Here is a 17023-nt window from a genome sequence, read left to right on the forward strand (position 1 = left end):
GTAACACTCATTCACCAAATCTGGCTTTCTGTGGAATTCATCCTCTTGTCCCTGGTCTTCTCATTGAAAAGCCATCTTTGCAATACCTTGTGGGCATTCAAGGAAAGGGAAAGCTCGATACAGAAGTCCTAATTGTGATGGAAGATTTTGAATCTGGTGAGGTGACAGACAAATCACAGTAAAGTTAGGAACTGAACCATGAATTTTCCCCTTTTGGGGAGACCTTTAAAGGAGAAAATTATATTGATGGCGATGGTTATAAAGATTATTGTTCCAGGCAGAGCTCAAAGTAGAGGAAAAGGAAGTTTCTTACTTTAATCCTGAAATTCCGAATTAGTAGTAAATCAGTAGGGGATAAATAAAGCTGAATATGAATCCCAGAAACTCTGTTTTGTTGGTAAGTTAACCATTTTCCTTGTTGATAAAACTAGCATGTTCATTAGATAACCTTGGGATCTGTTGATTTTGTGGATGGACTTTATAATTTTGCAATTAGCAGACTTTTCTCTAAGTTAGAGACCAAACACTTATAGCCACAGTATATCAGGTTTCAACACTTTGAAATAGCTGTAACCAGTGTTTTGGAAGGCACAGGAATAAGGAGGGAGAATGTAAAATGGGAATTCTTATGCATTTTTCCTATACTATGTGACATTGGTCGCACTTGTGTATTATGAATCTCAGAATTTGTGAATAAAGAAGATACTTCAATTATTGCAAAACTCTGGTATTTATTTCATATTAACAGGGGGGAAAGTTTGTTTTTAATGGTGACCTTTTTCTTTAAAGAGCCACCTGTGAATGGATATAAATTGATTCCCATATCTAAAGATCAGAACCAACTAGGGAAATTAAAATTATAGGATTTTTTTCTGGAGTCTGTGTTATCTTTTAGAATTCTCATGACTCTCTCTGTAGTCCAAACTCATGAGAACTTAAATATAGTGTCCATTTTATTAAGAAATGTATTCTTATATTTCATCATGTGTTCCCTTTTCTCAAGGCAACCACCTCTCCTGCAAAAAAGGAAACATCTAATAGCATTTCCTCCAGTGAACTCCAATAAAAGGGGGCAAGGAATAACAGAGGTAAAGATTCATGGGCATTAAACTAAAACCATATGGAAACCTGGGCAGACGATTTGTGCAGGAAAATTACAATGCAAAAATTAACCTTTATGGCTTACTATGAATTGTTGGAAACACCAAAAAGCTCTGAAAATTTTTAGTTCCATGTTATTGTTACAGAGCTACTGTTCAGGAAAAGCTAAAACAACCATTATTTTGTCAGGCTGGCTCTGAAACTAAGCGTCTGGGAAATGCACTGGGTAAGCTAAATGATAAGCTAAAAAAACCCAAAACACCACAGCCCTCCCCCTCTCCCCCCCAGCCCCCAACACAAAACTCTGATATCCCTATGTAATGTTTCTCATAACAATTTTTGTGGCCACTGAAATATGTACATCTTACCAGGGCAATTTTATTACAGTGGTGTGATATTTTAACTCTTCTCTTTCCCAATATAAAACTGATATACAACTATAATGGGAAATGAAAATTAGGAAGGGCATTCAAACATAAATAAAAATGCAAAGAAGCAAATGTGAGCGTAACAGTGACATTTTAGTATGTTGTATATGAAGAAAAAATAAATTCGTAACTTAAATTACTGTATTAGAGTTGTCTGTTTTTTCCACTATACTTAGATGGCATAAGAACAAAAAATAAGTGAGAATAGTAATTTCAATGAGGTGGGTTGTTTGTTTGTAATTAAATCATCTGAAATGATGGGAAGAGTACACAGACACAATAGGGATTGCACAAATCTCTTCGTTGAAGTCTCCCTCATTCAAACCTGTTTCTCCCTCCTTCCTGGAAAAAAAGATAATTTCCCCGAAATAAATATTTCCCCCTTTTGAAACAATGACTTAAACAAAAGATAGTAAGTGAAATAAGGTTTAGAAACCAGACTAAATACTGGAGGGGAAATAATAAATACATACATAAAATTAGCAGGGGGCAAAGATTATGTAATTCTACAACCTAATGAATCTGTCACCTGAGTGACTGCTCCACTGAGAAGCAGGAAGAGAAAAAGTACAGGTTGAACCTCTCTAATCCGGCACTCCCTGGTGCGGCAACATCCATGGTCTGGCATAGGCGCCGACTCCCGGGGTGGAGCACCCATACGGAAAAATTAGTGGGTGCAGAGCATCCACCGGCGCCAGCTCCCCCCTCTGCCCCTCTCCCCCCCGTGCCTGTCTTGCGCCGGCAGCCCCACACTTACCAACTCCTCCTACTCCTTCCCAGCGCTATCAGAGCACTGTGAACAGCTGATTCATGGCGTTCGAGGTATGGGAGGGAGGGGGACCTGGGGCCAGCCACCGGGACCCCAGGTGGCAACGGGGCTCCCGGGCGGGGGGCCATGCTGGGCGTAAAGCCTGGGGGTGCTGCAGCACCTCCTGCACCCCTACTTCTAGCACCTATGGAGACCCGCTGACATTCTGCATTGATCTCCCATGGTTTGGCAAATTCTCTGGTTCGGCACCGGTCAGGTCCAGAGGGTGCCGACTAGAGAGGTTCAACCTGTAATGAGTATATAACCTCTCATAATTTACAAGTTAAAGTCTTGCTTTGACAACACATGGATCAATTATATCCTCCCTGATTTAGTTTTGACATGTTAATGTTTGAATCAAAAGAGGCAAGTGTGAATAACTTAACTGTTTATATTGGCTAAAACTGAACTCACATAGGATGCCCTGATATACTGATCTGGAAAAAAAGATTTATATGGATCTTCCATTTTCTGTTTCAGATTAAATGTGAGTTTAAATGGTTGTAGCTGTGTTGCAATACTAATGTCTTTGCTGAAATTAAATTTGATAAACTATCTCTGTTAAGCAAAATGTAACAGAAAGTTACCCTAAGTAGGCAACTGTTTTCATATATGATGTATCTCAAAACAATAGTTCAGTTTCATTTAACAGGGAATTAATGTCACTTTCGCTTTGCCAGTGCTTCCTATTGCCACTGAGTAGTCTATTCTTCTGTATGGCAGAGTCCTGCAGTTGAATGACTGATAGTGTCAAAGGGCTATTAATATGCTAAGCCTTTTAATGGCATGGGATAGCTCCATCCTGTACTCCCCAACTGTTGCAATAGTGTGCTATAACTCATCACTTGATTTGAAGAATTTAATGTCTGTTTTTGGTATTAATTTAATCTATAGGCTCCAAAAGTAAGAACATTATTTTTACTCTATAGAAATAATGACAATTTAGTGTTCCAAAGTAATTTCACATAAACTTAAATAGAATAAATTGATCATTTCACTCCATTTTTATATTATTTTGTATATCATGTTTACAAACCTACCTATGAGATAGAAACTGCATAGCTACTAGAATGATGATCCCATCAGTAACTTTTTATGCTAATACATGATTCAGTTTAATTACAAAACAGATTTCAGGCCTTCAGAGAAACTACACTGAAGTGCATGAGTGAGTAGTTCACTTTTTTCTGATCTTCATTTTTGTGATGAATTAAATACAGGTTACAGAATATCACTTGGAGGAAAAAGTGTAGAAATTACATCATAAATGACACTGTGACCAAACACCGGCAATATAACTAAATATGATTTTAACAGGTAGCTTTTTTTTAAACTAAACCCTGTAAAGATGAACTTAAAATATCCTTTAACATAATCTCAAGAGTTTTGGGAAGTACTCATTTTATTGACTATTTAATAAACAGCTGAGGGTCCTACTCTCTCAAGATTTACATCCTTCATAGTTGATTTTTCAGGTACATTGGAAAGTGATAGAACACAAGCCTCCTATTTAACATTCATGAAATTAGCAGTCCCTTCTGGAATTTTTTTTAATACAAGATTTTTGACCAGTCAGAAGAGAGGCTACAAAAATCTAAAGGGGGTCTGAGAAGGAGAAAAATTGGAAGATTAATTTCAAATAAGCAAACCACAAGCACTGATTTACAAAAGCAATGAACAGCAAATCTTGGGAAAAGTGTGATGTGCAAATTAAAGCTACTCTTGGCAAGATTCCAAATGCATGAAATATATATATAGCATGAAACCTGACCTTTGGACTATTTTTTGGTAAGGTTTAAGTATTCTTTTACCAATGTATGAAGCAAAACCAGATTTATAAAAATGTTTCCTTACTGAAGCTCTGTAAACTTCTCATTAGAAATTTTGTAAATTCTGTTTAGAAAATATTCAGTTCACAAATAAGATTTTTGATATTTTTTCTTTTTCTTTCAGTACTAGGGATAGTTGCATGAAAACAGTACTTCTATTCTTCAAGAATTCATCAACCATTGTCCTACAGGAGTCCTAGTCTCTTTGTGACATCATAATTCTCTTTGCAAAAACTAATTGTGACACCACAAACACAGACTTCAACTTCAAACGTCGTTAATCTGGTGAAAGTCACTGTCACAATTTAAAATATGTGAGGCTGGATTTTAGTAAAAGATTCTGATTGCCCCTGCTTGGATACACCAGGAAGCAGCATACCAATGCAGGAAGGAAGCAGCCATAACATTAGTGTTTACAATCCCTGAGCTGTTGCATAGGGAATCAAAAGCACAGCCCCTGTTTTTATAACAGGGTTTAAAAGAGAACTGGATAAATTCATGGAGGTTAAATCCATTAATGACTATTAGCCAGGATGGGTAAGGAATGATGTCCCTAGCCTCTGTTTGTCAGAGGGTGGAGATGGATGGCAGGAGGGAGATCACTTGATCATTACCTGTTAGGTTCACTCCCTGTGGGGCACCTGGCATTGGCCACTGTCGGTAGATAGGATACTGGGCTGGATGGACCTTTGCTCTGACCCAGAATGGCCATTCTTATGTTCTTGTGTTCTTAATCTCATGAAATTGTGGGCCCTGACTCCAGATTTTTAAATATTTGGGGTTGGCAAAAAGGGGTCTGTCACATTTAAATGTGTTCTTTCCAGTATTCCTAGATATATTGGTCCAAATCCTAGCCCACACTACAGACTCCCTTTCACCTAGATAGATAGCTGGGGATTTTCCTTGCATGTGGGAACCCTAAACTGTTATGCACCACCCTCTTCCAAGACACCCCAGTGTAGGAAATATGTTGGGGACATGCTGGTGGTGTGTGTGGCTGAGGATGTGGCTGCATTGTGCTGCATTCCATGATGTCTGGGTTCCCCTAGAACCAACATGTGGGGAATCAAAACTGGCACTTTCTTCAGCCTGATCCACAAGAAGGAGCAAAATAGCTTGCAACAGATGGCTTGCTTAACCAGGAAAGAAAGCAAACACATCCATCTTAAAACATCTTTTTTAAGCAGTGCAGCAAAATTGTCAGTTTCTCAGTTCATGATCCTATTTCTGAGCTTGGTTGGGCTTGGGTGGAGAGACACAATGAGCCTTGATATTTCTCCCCTTCCTACAAAACTGAAAGATGGCATATTCAAAACTCAGAAAAGAAAATATTTTCCACCAATAATTAGACTGTGGAACTCACTGCCACTGGATGTTGTTGAAGCCAAGAATTTAGCAAGATTCAAAGATGGATTGGACATTTATATGAATAATAAGAATATCCAGAGTTAAAATAGTTAATGCTACAAAAATATATTGAAAGGGAGATAAAACCTACTGTTTCCCATCTTAAATAACAGAGAGTAGGATGAGACCTTCAGGCTGGGAACAAAATATCCAACACCTGCCTATTATGAGGTTTTTTTAACTTCCCTCTGAAGCATCTGGTGCCAGCCACCGTTGGAGCCAGGATGCTAAAATAGATAGACCCTGAGTCTGATCCAGTATAGTAATTCCTATGTCCCTATATATCTGATCTAATAAGACCCTAGTTCACTCTTTCTCCACCTACCTTTGTGTGGGGGAAGGCCACTGTATTACAAGTGCTTTTTGTTATATATCTTTATTATTCTTCTACTAATCCCTCCAAAATCATTAATGCCATTTCAGCAAGACCAGCCAAATAAATCAAATCTGTAGTTTGCAGTCCAAGCCATGCTGGAGGTATGTTGAGTCAAAAAAGTTAAGAACATATTGAAAGAATTGATAGGAAACATTTGACATATCATTGGCAAGATTCTCTGGTGCATTGAGGCTACTTTGTGCTGCATCCTGGCTCTAAAACATGTTTACATGGCTCAGTAAGGATCAGAGCAGTGTAAGAGTGAACATCCAGTGATATAAACTAGACAAACAAAAACTTGTGCAAAGATATGATCAGTGTACACATTTAAATAAATGATTGGTTAATCAAGGAGTCTTTTCTGTTATTTATTTTCTAAATTCTCAACTTTTTTATTATTTATTTACATCTGCTTTATATGATATAGAAAAATCTGCTTTTATGAAGGTCTCATGGATCATCTGAAACCTCTTAAAACATAAAGCTTTATAAAAATGGATGCTGGCTTACATATGTACATATATATAGGACCATTTTCCTAACTTTGGATTATATGGAAATTTGGAGTTTGGAAAACTGGTGTTACCTGTACTAGTTATGCGAAATTACTCTATGGCACTTGTTTGTAATAATATTATTTTATTCAAGAACTCAGAATCCCTCTTTTTCATATCCAACTGTGTTCTCTTACAACCAATGCCCTATTTCCCAAACCACTTGTCACCTCATGGGCCAAGTTTAGTTTTGATGATATACTCTTAAGAGCATCAGCAGAGATTCTAAAGATGGATGAACTAAAGAGATTCCATTTAATTTGGCACTGAAAATTGGTAGACAAGGCTCTAATCAAATAACAGTTTTTTCAATATTGGATAGAAACATTTTTCCTGAAGTCTCAATTTCAAATGAAGGACTAGGCAAGGGCTTCTTCTCAGAAAAGATAGTGATCAGATAACATTATCTATCAAGGTGTTTCTGACCTGGGCTGCTTACAGCACTAGAACCAATATGAATTGCTCTCCTTTTATTGCTCTGAGACATCCCAAATGGCTCGGTCAGGGGCACCAAAATCTTCCAAAAATATGAGAAAGCAGATGGCTATAAAAATTCAGACTAAAACCTGCTTTGCCTCCTGCTTCAAGTAAAGAAGAAGCAGAAATTACCCCACAGATGTTTAAGTTGTGCACCCCCTTCCAAATAAACAGTACAAAAAAGGCTAACTGATCTCTGCTGACGTCAAACAATAAAAGCAGTTTCTCAGCACTGGCAAGCTAGACAAGCCTGAGGGTTTTTATTGTAAATCCCAGTGGCCTGACATCACTCACTGGGATGGTGCATATGGAAGGAGTTCTCTCTCCACCATGGCAGCAATATCCGCCTGAAAGGGATTTTTAAAGCCCCGTGGGTTATGTCACTTGCGCCAGTGGTGGATGGTGAGATCTCTCAGGATGGCAGCTATACAAGCCTGAGAGAAGTGAGCTGCCATCTCAGCAGCCTCCCATCACTCATTCTGATGGTAGTGGGTCAGTTGGGATTCCTTGGTGGCCTCCGGGAAAATAGTTTAAAAGATTTTGGGTCACATCAGTGTATCACTTGACAACAGTGGGTATAAAAAGTGGGAGGGTGGGAGAGGTTGCTTTTGTTTTTAATTTTTAGTTCACAAGGATGGAAGTGCAAGGGATAAAGGGAGTTTTTCTGTAAGTCTGTTTGCATGTGAAACTTACAATAGAGTTGAGGTTGCCTGGTTTTAATTTTTTTTCCTCCTGTATGAGCTGTGGTGTTTTATTGAAGACAAAAGGGAAAAAATTAAAGCAGACAACTCCAGCTCTGTTGTAAATTTCACATGCAATCAAACAGACTTGAAGAAAGCTGTCCCTTTCCCCACCAACCTGGCTATCATTTGAGGATTGCACTTAGATACACCATATCCTCCCACACCCCACATTTTTATATTCACTGATCTTTTAAGATAGAAATTGGCTTCTGAAGCAAAATCCTCCATTAAATAGTATCTTGGCATGCAGACTTTAGAAGGGTTTACAATAGGGGGAAAGACTTTGCTCCACTGCAAACACTTGCAAAAAAACCTGCAAGTAGAATTGTGGCTGACGTTTCATCAGTGAGAGAAAGTTTTCTGGCTTTGGAAATGGATTGAAATGAAAATGGAACCAAAGAAGCCATGCTTTCAAAGTAAAGCCCCAAGCCTTCAAATACTTATGCATGTGAGTAACTTTTCAAATGTGAGTAGACCCATTAAGTTGGGACTTCTCACATGTTTAAATGTTTGCAGGATCAGGGCCTAAGTCTGGATGGCCACTTAAACTACAGTTTCCATATATAAAAGCCGTAGAACAAACAAATAAAAACAGAGCTAATATTGCATGTTAACTGTCATCACTGTGATTGGTTTACTTGTATGTTATATCCTTTCCCCCCCAGTCGTCCTCTGTTCTTTGTCTCTTTAGATGATAAGTTCTTTGAGACAGGGCTATGTCTTCCTACATGTTTGCACATTGTACAGCACAAACATTAAATAATAGTAATTTAGGGAACGTCAGTAGAACTTTGCTTTATATTGGTTACTCTGCTATCTATTTGCACCAATGAATTCTCTGTGTCAGACTGATCTACTTTGAAGCGGAGTAAAATCATCTGTATGAATCTTCTTCCTATAGGAAAGGAATAATAATAAAAAGTTAAATTTTCTTCTTGAGTACTTACAACATGTGTGCAACAACCAATGAAATATATGGGACTTGCTCACACATATTTAAAGGGAAAATATTACCCTAAATCTTTATAGAAAACAATAGGTACCATGAAGATAAATATTACTCAGCAAAATTAGTGCTGCCATGCAGACTGTTTCAGTCTTGACGGAACGTTTTTCATAGTACAACTGTGATAGTAGACCAGCCTGTAGCCAGCATTATAAATAAAATGTTTAAGTCTTCATTAGAGTGTGGACGTTCCCAAAGTAATTCCTGTTTTGCTGCTGTGTCAAAAATCAAGACTTTGGCTGAATTCTCTTTTTGGATGCATGAAACACATAAATTTTCTAAGGAGTTAACTTAGGTCTGGACTGCACATAGAAGTTGCATCAGTTTAACTAAAGGAATGATGTTGCACCGATTTAGTTAAAGTAGTGCAACTTTATGTGTGGATACACATCATCAGCTAAACAAAGGTAAACCTGTTTGAAAATGATGAAAGAGTGTCCACAATAAACTGCACCAATTTAACTAAATCAGTGCAATATCATATCTTTAGTTAAGCAGGTGCAACTTCTATTTACAGCCCAGACCTATGTTAAGGATTTGCTAGGGCTCAATCAGTTGACTTAAGCAATGCAAAAAAAAAATTATGAAATGTTTTTGACGAGCTCTAACCTCAATACACCCCAGGGCAACAGCATTGCAAAACTCTGGATCTGACTCTAGGATACTACTGGATCCAGCTAATTTTTGACAACCATCCCTTAAATTATAATTGCTAAACGGAGAACAAGTATAGCTGCTCCTACTGCACCAATAAAATTAGTACACATCCTGGCATGACGGGGTCACAGAACCCTGGATCTGGCACCTCAATTTTTGGTTTCATCCCTCCTAATTCTACTGCACAAATATAGAAGCAATTCCTATGAAGGCGGAAAAAAAGTCTGTACCCAACACATCCCAGTATGATGGCACTGCAAATACCCAGATCTGTCCAGTTGTGGGTCCCACTTCAAAAAGTCCATTGCTTAAAAAGAGAACAAGTGTGACTGCTCCTGCTCCTACTCCCTCAACAACAAAAATACAAAATAAAATACTCAGGCCCCAATGGATCCCAGTACAATAGTACCAAAGAGCTTGAATCTAGCACCTGAGCCCTTCCAGTTTTTTGTTCCAATCTTCAAAGTTCCACTTAATAGATTTTTAGCTTTAGCTGCTCCAGCTGCACCTTACAAATCTAAACACTGGTATGCCCCACTAAATCAGCACTGCAAAAACTTGGACTGGCATCTGAGTTCTTGCAGAACCTGCCAAATGTTGGCCACAAACCCAGAAGTTGTACTGTCAAATCTGAAAACAAGTGTTCCTACTATTTCACCAAAAAAATCAGGACACATCCCATTCTGGTACAAGAAAGTTGCAAAAATTCTAATTTGGCACCCATATCTACCTGGTCTTGTTAACTTTTTGGCAGTATGGCCCCATTTTTACCATCTAAACAATTCCTTCTAGCCCTTCCGAATAATCCAGATCTCAGTGTATCATGGTACCACAGAACCACACAAACATGTATCCAGCAACTGAATCTGTCAAGGTTCACCTGGTTTGGGCAGGGAAGACCCAAATCGTATTATTACTAACCAACTGCATTTGAGTCTTCCTTTACAGGAATTCTTCTATACCTTTAGCAACATAGTATGTTCTTGGCTACAACATATATATGTCAATCTCTCCGGTTACTGCGGTGAAGTAAAAAAATTCACTCCACTTTTAGAGATGTTAGTGGTTATCCCTTCGCTTCATGCATCATTATATAATGCCTGCATTTGTAATTTTCACTCCATGCATCTGAAGAAGTTGTGGTTTACCCACAAAAGCTTATGTCCAAATAAATCTGTTAGTCTTTAAGGTGCCACCAGACTCCTTGTTGTTTTGTGAATACAGACTAACATGGCTACCCTCTGATAGTGGTTCTAATGGCATTCATTGTAGAAAGTGAACCACAACATGCATAGGTGCTGGAACTGGGGCTGCTGGGGGTGCCTAGCTTGAAGTGGTTTCCATCATATACAAGGTTTATAGTTTTGTTCAATGACTTTCAGCACTCCCACTATAAAAATTGTTCCAGCACCCCATCAACATGTTGGAATATGGATTATTTTGGTTGACTAGGAAAAGCTGCACATCCACCACATTTAGATCAGGGGTGGCCAACCTGAGCCTGAGAAGGAGCCAGAATTTACCAATGTACATTGCCAAAGAGCCACAGTAATATGTCAGCAGCCCCATATCAGCTCCCCCTTCCCCTGCCCGCTCCCAGCACCTCCCACCCACCAGCAGCCCCCCGATCAGTGCCTCCCCCTCCCGATCAGCTGTTTCATGGCATGCAGGAGGCTGGGGGTGGGGGGGAGGAGGAGTGATGGCACAGTGGCTCGGGGAGGGGGCAGGAAGGGGTGGAGTGGGGTCAGGGCTTGTGGCAGAGCCAGGGGTTGAGCAGTGAGCACACCCCCAACATTGGAAAATTGGCACCTGTAGCTCCAGCCCTGGAGTCGGTGCCTATACAAGGAGCCGCATATTAATTTCTGAAGAACCACATTTGGCTCCGGAGCCACAGGTTGGCCACCCTTGGTTTACATGGTAAAACTGGAGTTTGTAGCCAAAACTTAGCTTGATCTAGCAGGATCCAGGCACTAAATCGGGATATTTGTAATGAAGTTGCTTCCAGATGCATCAGGGTCTGAATTGTTTGTATAAGACAAGCATTCTTTTGTTCTCTGTTTATGACATTTAATTAGGAGAGGAATAGGCCCAAAAATTCCTAGGTGCCAATTTGCAACAATTTGTAGTGCATTTGCACTACACTATGTCAGGGTCTGGGATTTTTTGATACACCAAGAATCCCTGGACGTCTGTATTTTACAATTTAGGGGCTTGGATGTAAAAAATCGGAAGGATCCATTCCAGGTAGCTCCCTGCCTGGTATCCCTCCCCACCCTCTTTGCCTTTGCCTTTGCCATTCCCCCTCCCCACGTCCCGCGCTTGCCGGAAGGTAGCTGATGATTGGTGCCTTCGCGTTTCCTCTCTGGGCGGAGGAGTTTTGACCCTAGGAGGCCGCCGTTTCGCAGGGGTTCTGGCACTGCTATCATGGCGGCGGCGTTGTCAATGTCAGCGGCTCGGAGGCGGCTTGTGAGGGGGAGAGGAGCGCTCGCTGCCTGCCTGACTGCGGCCAGGTAATGGGGGCCCCGGACATCCCTCCCGGCCCGGAGGGCGGGGTATGACTGGCTTCGGCCGCGGGCCCTGCGGCCCATTGGTGTCAGCGGGGTGGGCAACGGGGCGGCTGTTTTCGGGGGATAACGGGTGCCTGCTCCGTCCCCACCTCCCTCCCCGCCGGAGAGAGCGAGCACCCCCTTGGGGGTTCGTGTAACCGGCGCTCGCAGCCCCTGTACTGGGGAAGGGTTCTCGGGGCCTTTCCCATTCCTCCCTCCCCGGGCCCCTGCAGGGGCTTGTGTCGCCGCAGCCCGGGCTTACCAGGGGCCTGGCCCCCAGCGCTGCTGAAATACAGGCCCAAGGTGCCCAGTTTCTGAGGGCGATGGCCTCTTGCCGAGGTGTGAGGGAGACAGAAAGTGGTGGTGGTCCTTATTCTGCCCCCCTGGTATGATCCCTCTGCCCTCCTGCAGTGCTTTTGCTTTATCGTCACCCTTCTGGTGTTACAGATCAAATATAGGTTTCAGAGTAGCAGCCGTGTTAGTCTGTATCCGCAAAAAGAAAAGGAGTACTTGTGGCACCTTAGAGACTAACAAATTTATTTGAGCATAAGCTTTCGTGAGCTACAGTTCACTTCATCGGATGCATTCAGTGGAAAATACAGTGGGGAGATTTATATACACAGAGAACATCAAATATAGTGGCTGTTCACCTGGGCCCTTCCTCTGGCCCCCTCAACAAGTTGTTGATTAGTTAATGGTTGCAAAATGTCTTGAAGGCTGAAAGCTTTGTAAGACTTCTGTGTTATTGTTTATTAAGCCAGAGGCCTTAGGCTTGGTGATCTAAACCAGTAGTTCCCAACAAGGGTGGTACGTGTATTCCTGGGGGTATGCAGAGGTCTCCCAGGGGGTACTCAACTCATCTAGATCAGTGTTTCTTAACCTGGGAGCTACAAGGAGAACAGTTGCTCAGGACCCCATGCCACAGGGCTACAGGAAGATAAGTTACATGTTTCAGCCCCCGCGTGGTGGGACTTGGGCTTCAGACAAGGCTCACAAGTGAAAAACAGGCTGAACTATCACACTGAAATGTAAATACAGTATTTATATTCCAATCAATCTATTTTATAATTATATGGGGAAAAATGAGAAAGTAATCAATTTTTCAGTTATAGTGTGCTGTGACACTTTTGTATTTTTATGTCTGATTTTGTAAGGAAGTAGTTTAAGTGAGGTAAAACTTGGGCTATGGGAGACAAGTCAGACTCCTGAACAAGGCATAGTAGCCTGTAAAGGTTGAGAACCACTGATCTAAACATCAGGCTTGAGATGTATAAACACCGTCAGACCAAAGTTTCTTATCTTGGTGCCCTTTCTCCTTCCTCAGTGGAGAAAATGAGTTCCATGCGGCTCACTGCGAGGGAGGTTTCTCTCCAGAGGTATCTCAAAAACAAAAAGAGCCTCTGTGGAACATCAAGGACCAATGGTCTTTTTTGGATGAGTGTACTTGGTCATATTAACCGTCTCTCTTTCTCCCTCTGTTGTTTTGGTACTCTGGTTGTCCTTTTACTTGGTGTCCTCCTCCTTGAGGTGACAGCAATTCAACTCTGTGTAAAATGATTCCTGTATCTGTTGTAAAAAGAAAAGGAGTAGCTGTAGCTCACGAAAGCTCATGCTCAAATAAATTGGTTAGTCTCTAAGGTGCTACAAGTACTCCTTTTCTTTTTGCGAATACAGACTAACATGGCTGTTACTCTGAAACCTGTATCTGTTGTGAAATTCTTTAGAATCCTAGAATATCAGGGTTGGAAGGGACCTCAGGAGGTCATCTAGTCCAACCCCCTGCTTTAGAATCTGTTAATATGAACTTGACTTTATTAATTCCCATGCACAAAGGTCAAACATCAGTTAAAATAACGTGTAGCAAGAGATTCTAAAATAAAGATAGCACTGAAAAAGCCTTTTGTTTAACACTAAATGCTTGAGGTTTTTATTTAACTATGCAAAATGACCTTTGTTTATACTTAAGAAGAAGAAAGATGGTGGATAGTGCACTGGCTAAGTTCAATTCTCTTCTCTGCCTTTAACTTCCTGTATGTGACCTTTGGCAAGTCACTTGGTCTCTTCAGTCTCCTATCTTCAAAATACACCTCTACCCTGATATAATGCAACACAATATAACACGGATCTGGATATAACGTGGTAAAGGGGGGCGCTCTGGGGGGTGCGGCTGCACGCTCCGTGGATCATCAGCATTATATCATCATTCGATATAAGATTTTTTGGCTCCCAAGGACAGCATTATATCGGGGTTGAGGTGTAGTACTTTCCTACCTCACAGGGTTGTTTTGCAGACGTGATGCACTCAGTTACTGTGGTAATGGTGGGGGGAGTCATATAAGTAAAAATGGAAAATAGAACCTTTATTCTGTGAGGAGCTCAGGGTTTGCAATACTTTATGGTACACAGTTCATTGCATGACCATGGGTTGCTAAGTGCACACAGAGCCCCATTAACTTTCTGGGGCTCTGCATGAGCGCAGCAGTTGACTCACCGGTGTACAATGAATTGGAGGATCAAGGCTTGATTCTGAATGATTTTAAGGTTGAGTTTAAACACCCACAATCAAGGAAATTCTGAGTTCAGCCTGAAACAGCATTCATGTTTTTTATATATATTTAGACCCAGCAGAACACAGGGTATCAGAGTCCCAGAAGATTCAGGACCCCCATAATTCTTCACAAATAAATTGACATTAGAGCATGCAGCTTCAGAGATATCAAGTTGTGACTATTTTCTGTCCTGAGTTTTTAAAAAACCCTGAAGTTTATTTTATCTTGTTAAATCAAGTGGCAGTTAAGTAGAGTAAGAGGAAAGTGGAATGCATGTGACAAGCTTATTGGAGCAAATTACGTAAAGATTCCTCAGGGGCCCAGAAAAGTGATGCTGGAAGCAGGGCCTGCCCTTGACCAAATGACACCCCAGGCGAGGAGTGTCTTCAGCGTGCCCCCCGCCCATTTGTTAAACTTTTAAATACCTTATATTTTATTTTGTAGCCCATTTCACGACTTTGATGCATAATTTATCCCTGTCATTGAAGACTGACTGGCAATGCCCCACCCCTCATATACCCACAAGGGGATGGCTGATAACATTCTTGGAAGTTTGAGGAAAATGTAGTTCTCAGAAACTCTGGAAGGTTCCACAAGATTCTGCAAAGGTCCAGAACATTCTAGGAGGTTAATGAAAATTAATCTACATACGGAATACCTGAAACATTTTACTTGAAACATTCTATTTTCCCTTTTGTTGCTAACAACAAAAATAGGACCCTGAATTGGCATCCCCCAAGCCTGGCACCCCAGGCGGTTGCCTGCCCCTAAATCCAGCCATAGCTGGAAGAACTTACACTTAAGTGGTGGTAGTTGTGAAAATTTTACTCTGCTGTTTTACCCCGTAATCCTTTTTTACATAAGTGTATGTGTGGGTGTAGTGGTGGAACCTCCTAAAAATAGCATTTCTTAATTGAAATATTTTAGCATTGTGGTCAAATGCCACCCAAACAGTTGAATCAAAAATATCTCAGCTGTAGGAATTTAACAGCAGGTGCATTCTAGTCCTGCAATGAGCTCTGCATGGGTGCATCCATGTGCCCACATACAGCAACTTTCAGGATTTTGACACACACCCCACCTGAAGAAGACAATGTGCCAGAAAGATACTGAGTTACGATGAAGTGTCAGTACACCTTCATAATGCGCTTGATTTTAAGGTGTTATATCTCAACTGTTAAACTTTGCTGCTTTTAACAAGATAATAATGATTTGCATAGACCTTCATCTTTTTTGGTGTCTTGTATTGAAATTGTCATAAAATGAAATTTTTTGAGGACTTGGAAGAAAAATCTACAGAGACTACATTTAAACTACATTTTTTCTAATTTTTTTTTATTCTAGTTGAAATGCTTTGGTTTTGCTTCCTCTCTCCGAAGAGATGATAGGAATTTCAGACTTCACGTGATATTTACAGAAGGCGTTTTCTGCCTTGTCGCTGGATGTAACTTTTGTCTATTTAATTAGATATAGGAATAATGTAGCAGGATTTGCCAAAATCTTCAGAACCGGAGGGTGGCAAGAGTTCTCTTAAATCCTGATCATGCACTCCTCATTTACTTTAGTGAAAAGGTCTAGTTAAACAAGAAGTTTTGTCCTGCATACGGGATTGGCCAGTACAGTACTTGTTTCTTTTCATGAGTCCTAGACGTATTCCCCTCGGGCTGCCTGTTGCCTTGGTTCTCTTCTTTATATATATATATATATATAATTTGTACCTTTTAGATTATGAATTCTTATCTGATGTTAGTGCAATGTGGCATTCTCCTGCTTTTCTAGTGGCTTTTACTTATATAAGAGCAGCCAATTTAATTTTGTCACCATAAACTTAAAGGAGCCTTAAAGGAACACTTACTTTTTTTTTTTTTAAAGGTAGTAGATGTTGTCATAAGGTCATGTGGTAACAATTGACCTGCCTGCTATATTTTGGGTCCTCAATTTAACTCTACCATTCAGAGGTGGCCAAGTCTTAAAGAAAGTGTTTGCTATAAGAAATGTTAAATAGGATAGCTTAATATCCTATTCTGGAATAATTAGTTGGTAGAGCATTCAGATACCATGATGCTGGTTCCTCTATAAGGGACACACTTAGGTGGACTCTGGAACCTTGGATTCAGTTCCTAGCAAGGTTGATATCACCCTTCATCTTTCACTGGCAGAAAAATGGTATACCTTGCAGTTTATTGTGTGGGGATCTCTTTTGGATGAGAATTTAAACTGAGATCTTATCTGCTCTGCATGGATTCTGAAGTGTCATAGCACTTTTGGTAAGAATATGGGTATGTCATTGTCCTTGGTTTAAAAAGTGTTCCAGGCCTTACTAGGGCCACTGCCATTTCACTAAAGGGTAGTGTTCTTGTCAAGAGATCCCTGAATAAGATGCTAGAATTTTAAGTTATGAGGGTATTTGAATGATTGGCTTGATGGTCTTGTAGCAGCACGATGCGTTCTCTTATCCAAGTTCAAAATAGGATTTGATCCATACTGATAGAGGCTTGATGCAGTACAAAAGCAACTGATGTGCCTAGATTATATAAAGAGA

General features: G+C 40.5%; 1 protein-coding gene across 1 annotated transcript in view; it reads left to right on the forward strand.

Annotated features, from left to right (window-relative positions):
* The first annotated feature begins 11715 nt into the window (after window positions 1-11715).
* NDUFS4 (NADH:ubiquinone oxidoreductase subunit S4) overlaps window positions 11716-17023 on the forward strand; it is a 61109-nt gene continuing 55801 nt past the window's right edge. The window contains exon 1 of the mRNA XM_048850857.2: window positions 11716-11896. Within this exon, the coding sequence (XP_048706814.1) occupies window positions 11811-11896 (86 nt within the window). The 5' untranslated portion in view covers window positions 11716-11810. The remainder of the gene's footprint in view (window positions 11897-17023) is intronic.

Source organism: Caretta caretta, chromosome 5 (assembly GCF_965140235.1).
Source record: "Caretta caretta isolate rCarCar2 chromosome 5, rCarCar1.hap1, whole genome shotgun sequence".
In the NCBI taxonomy this organism is placed as follows: domain Eukaryota; kingdom Metazoa; phylum Chordata; order Testudines; family Cheloniidae; genus Caretta; species Caretta caretta.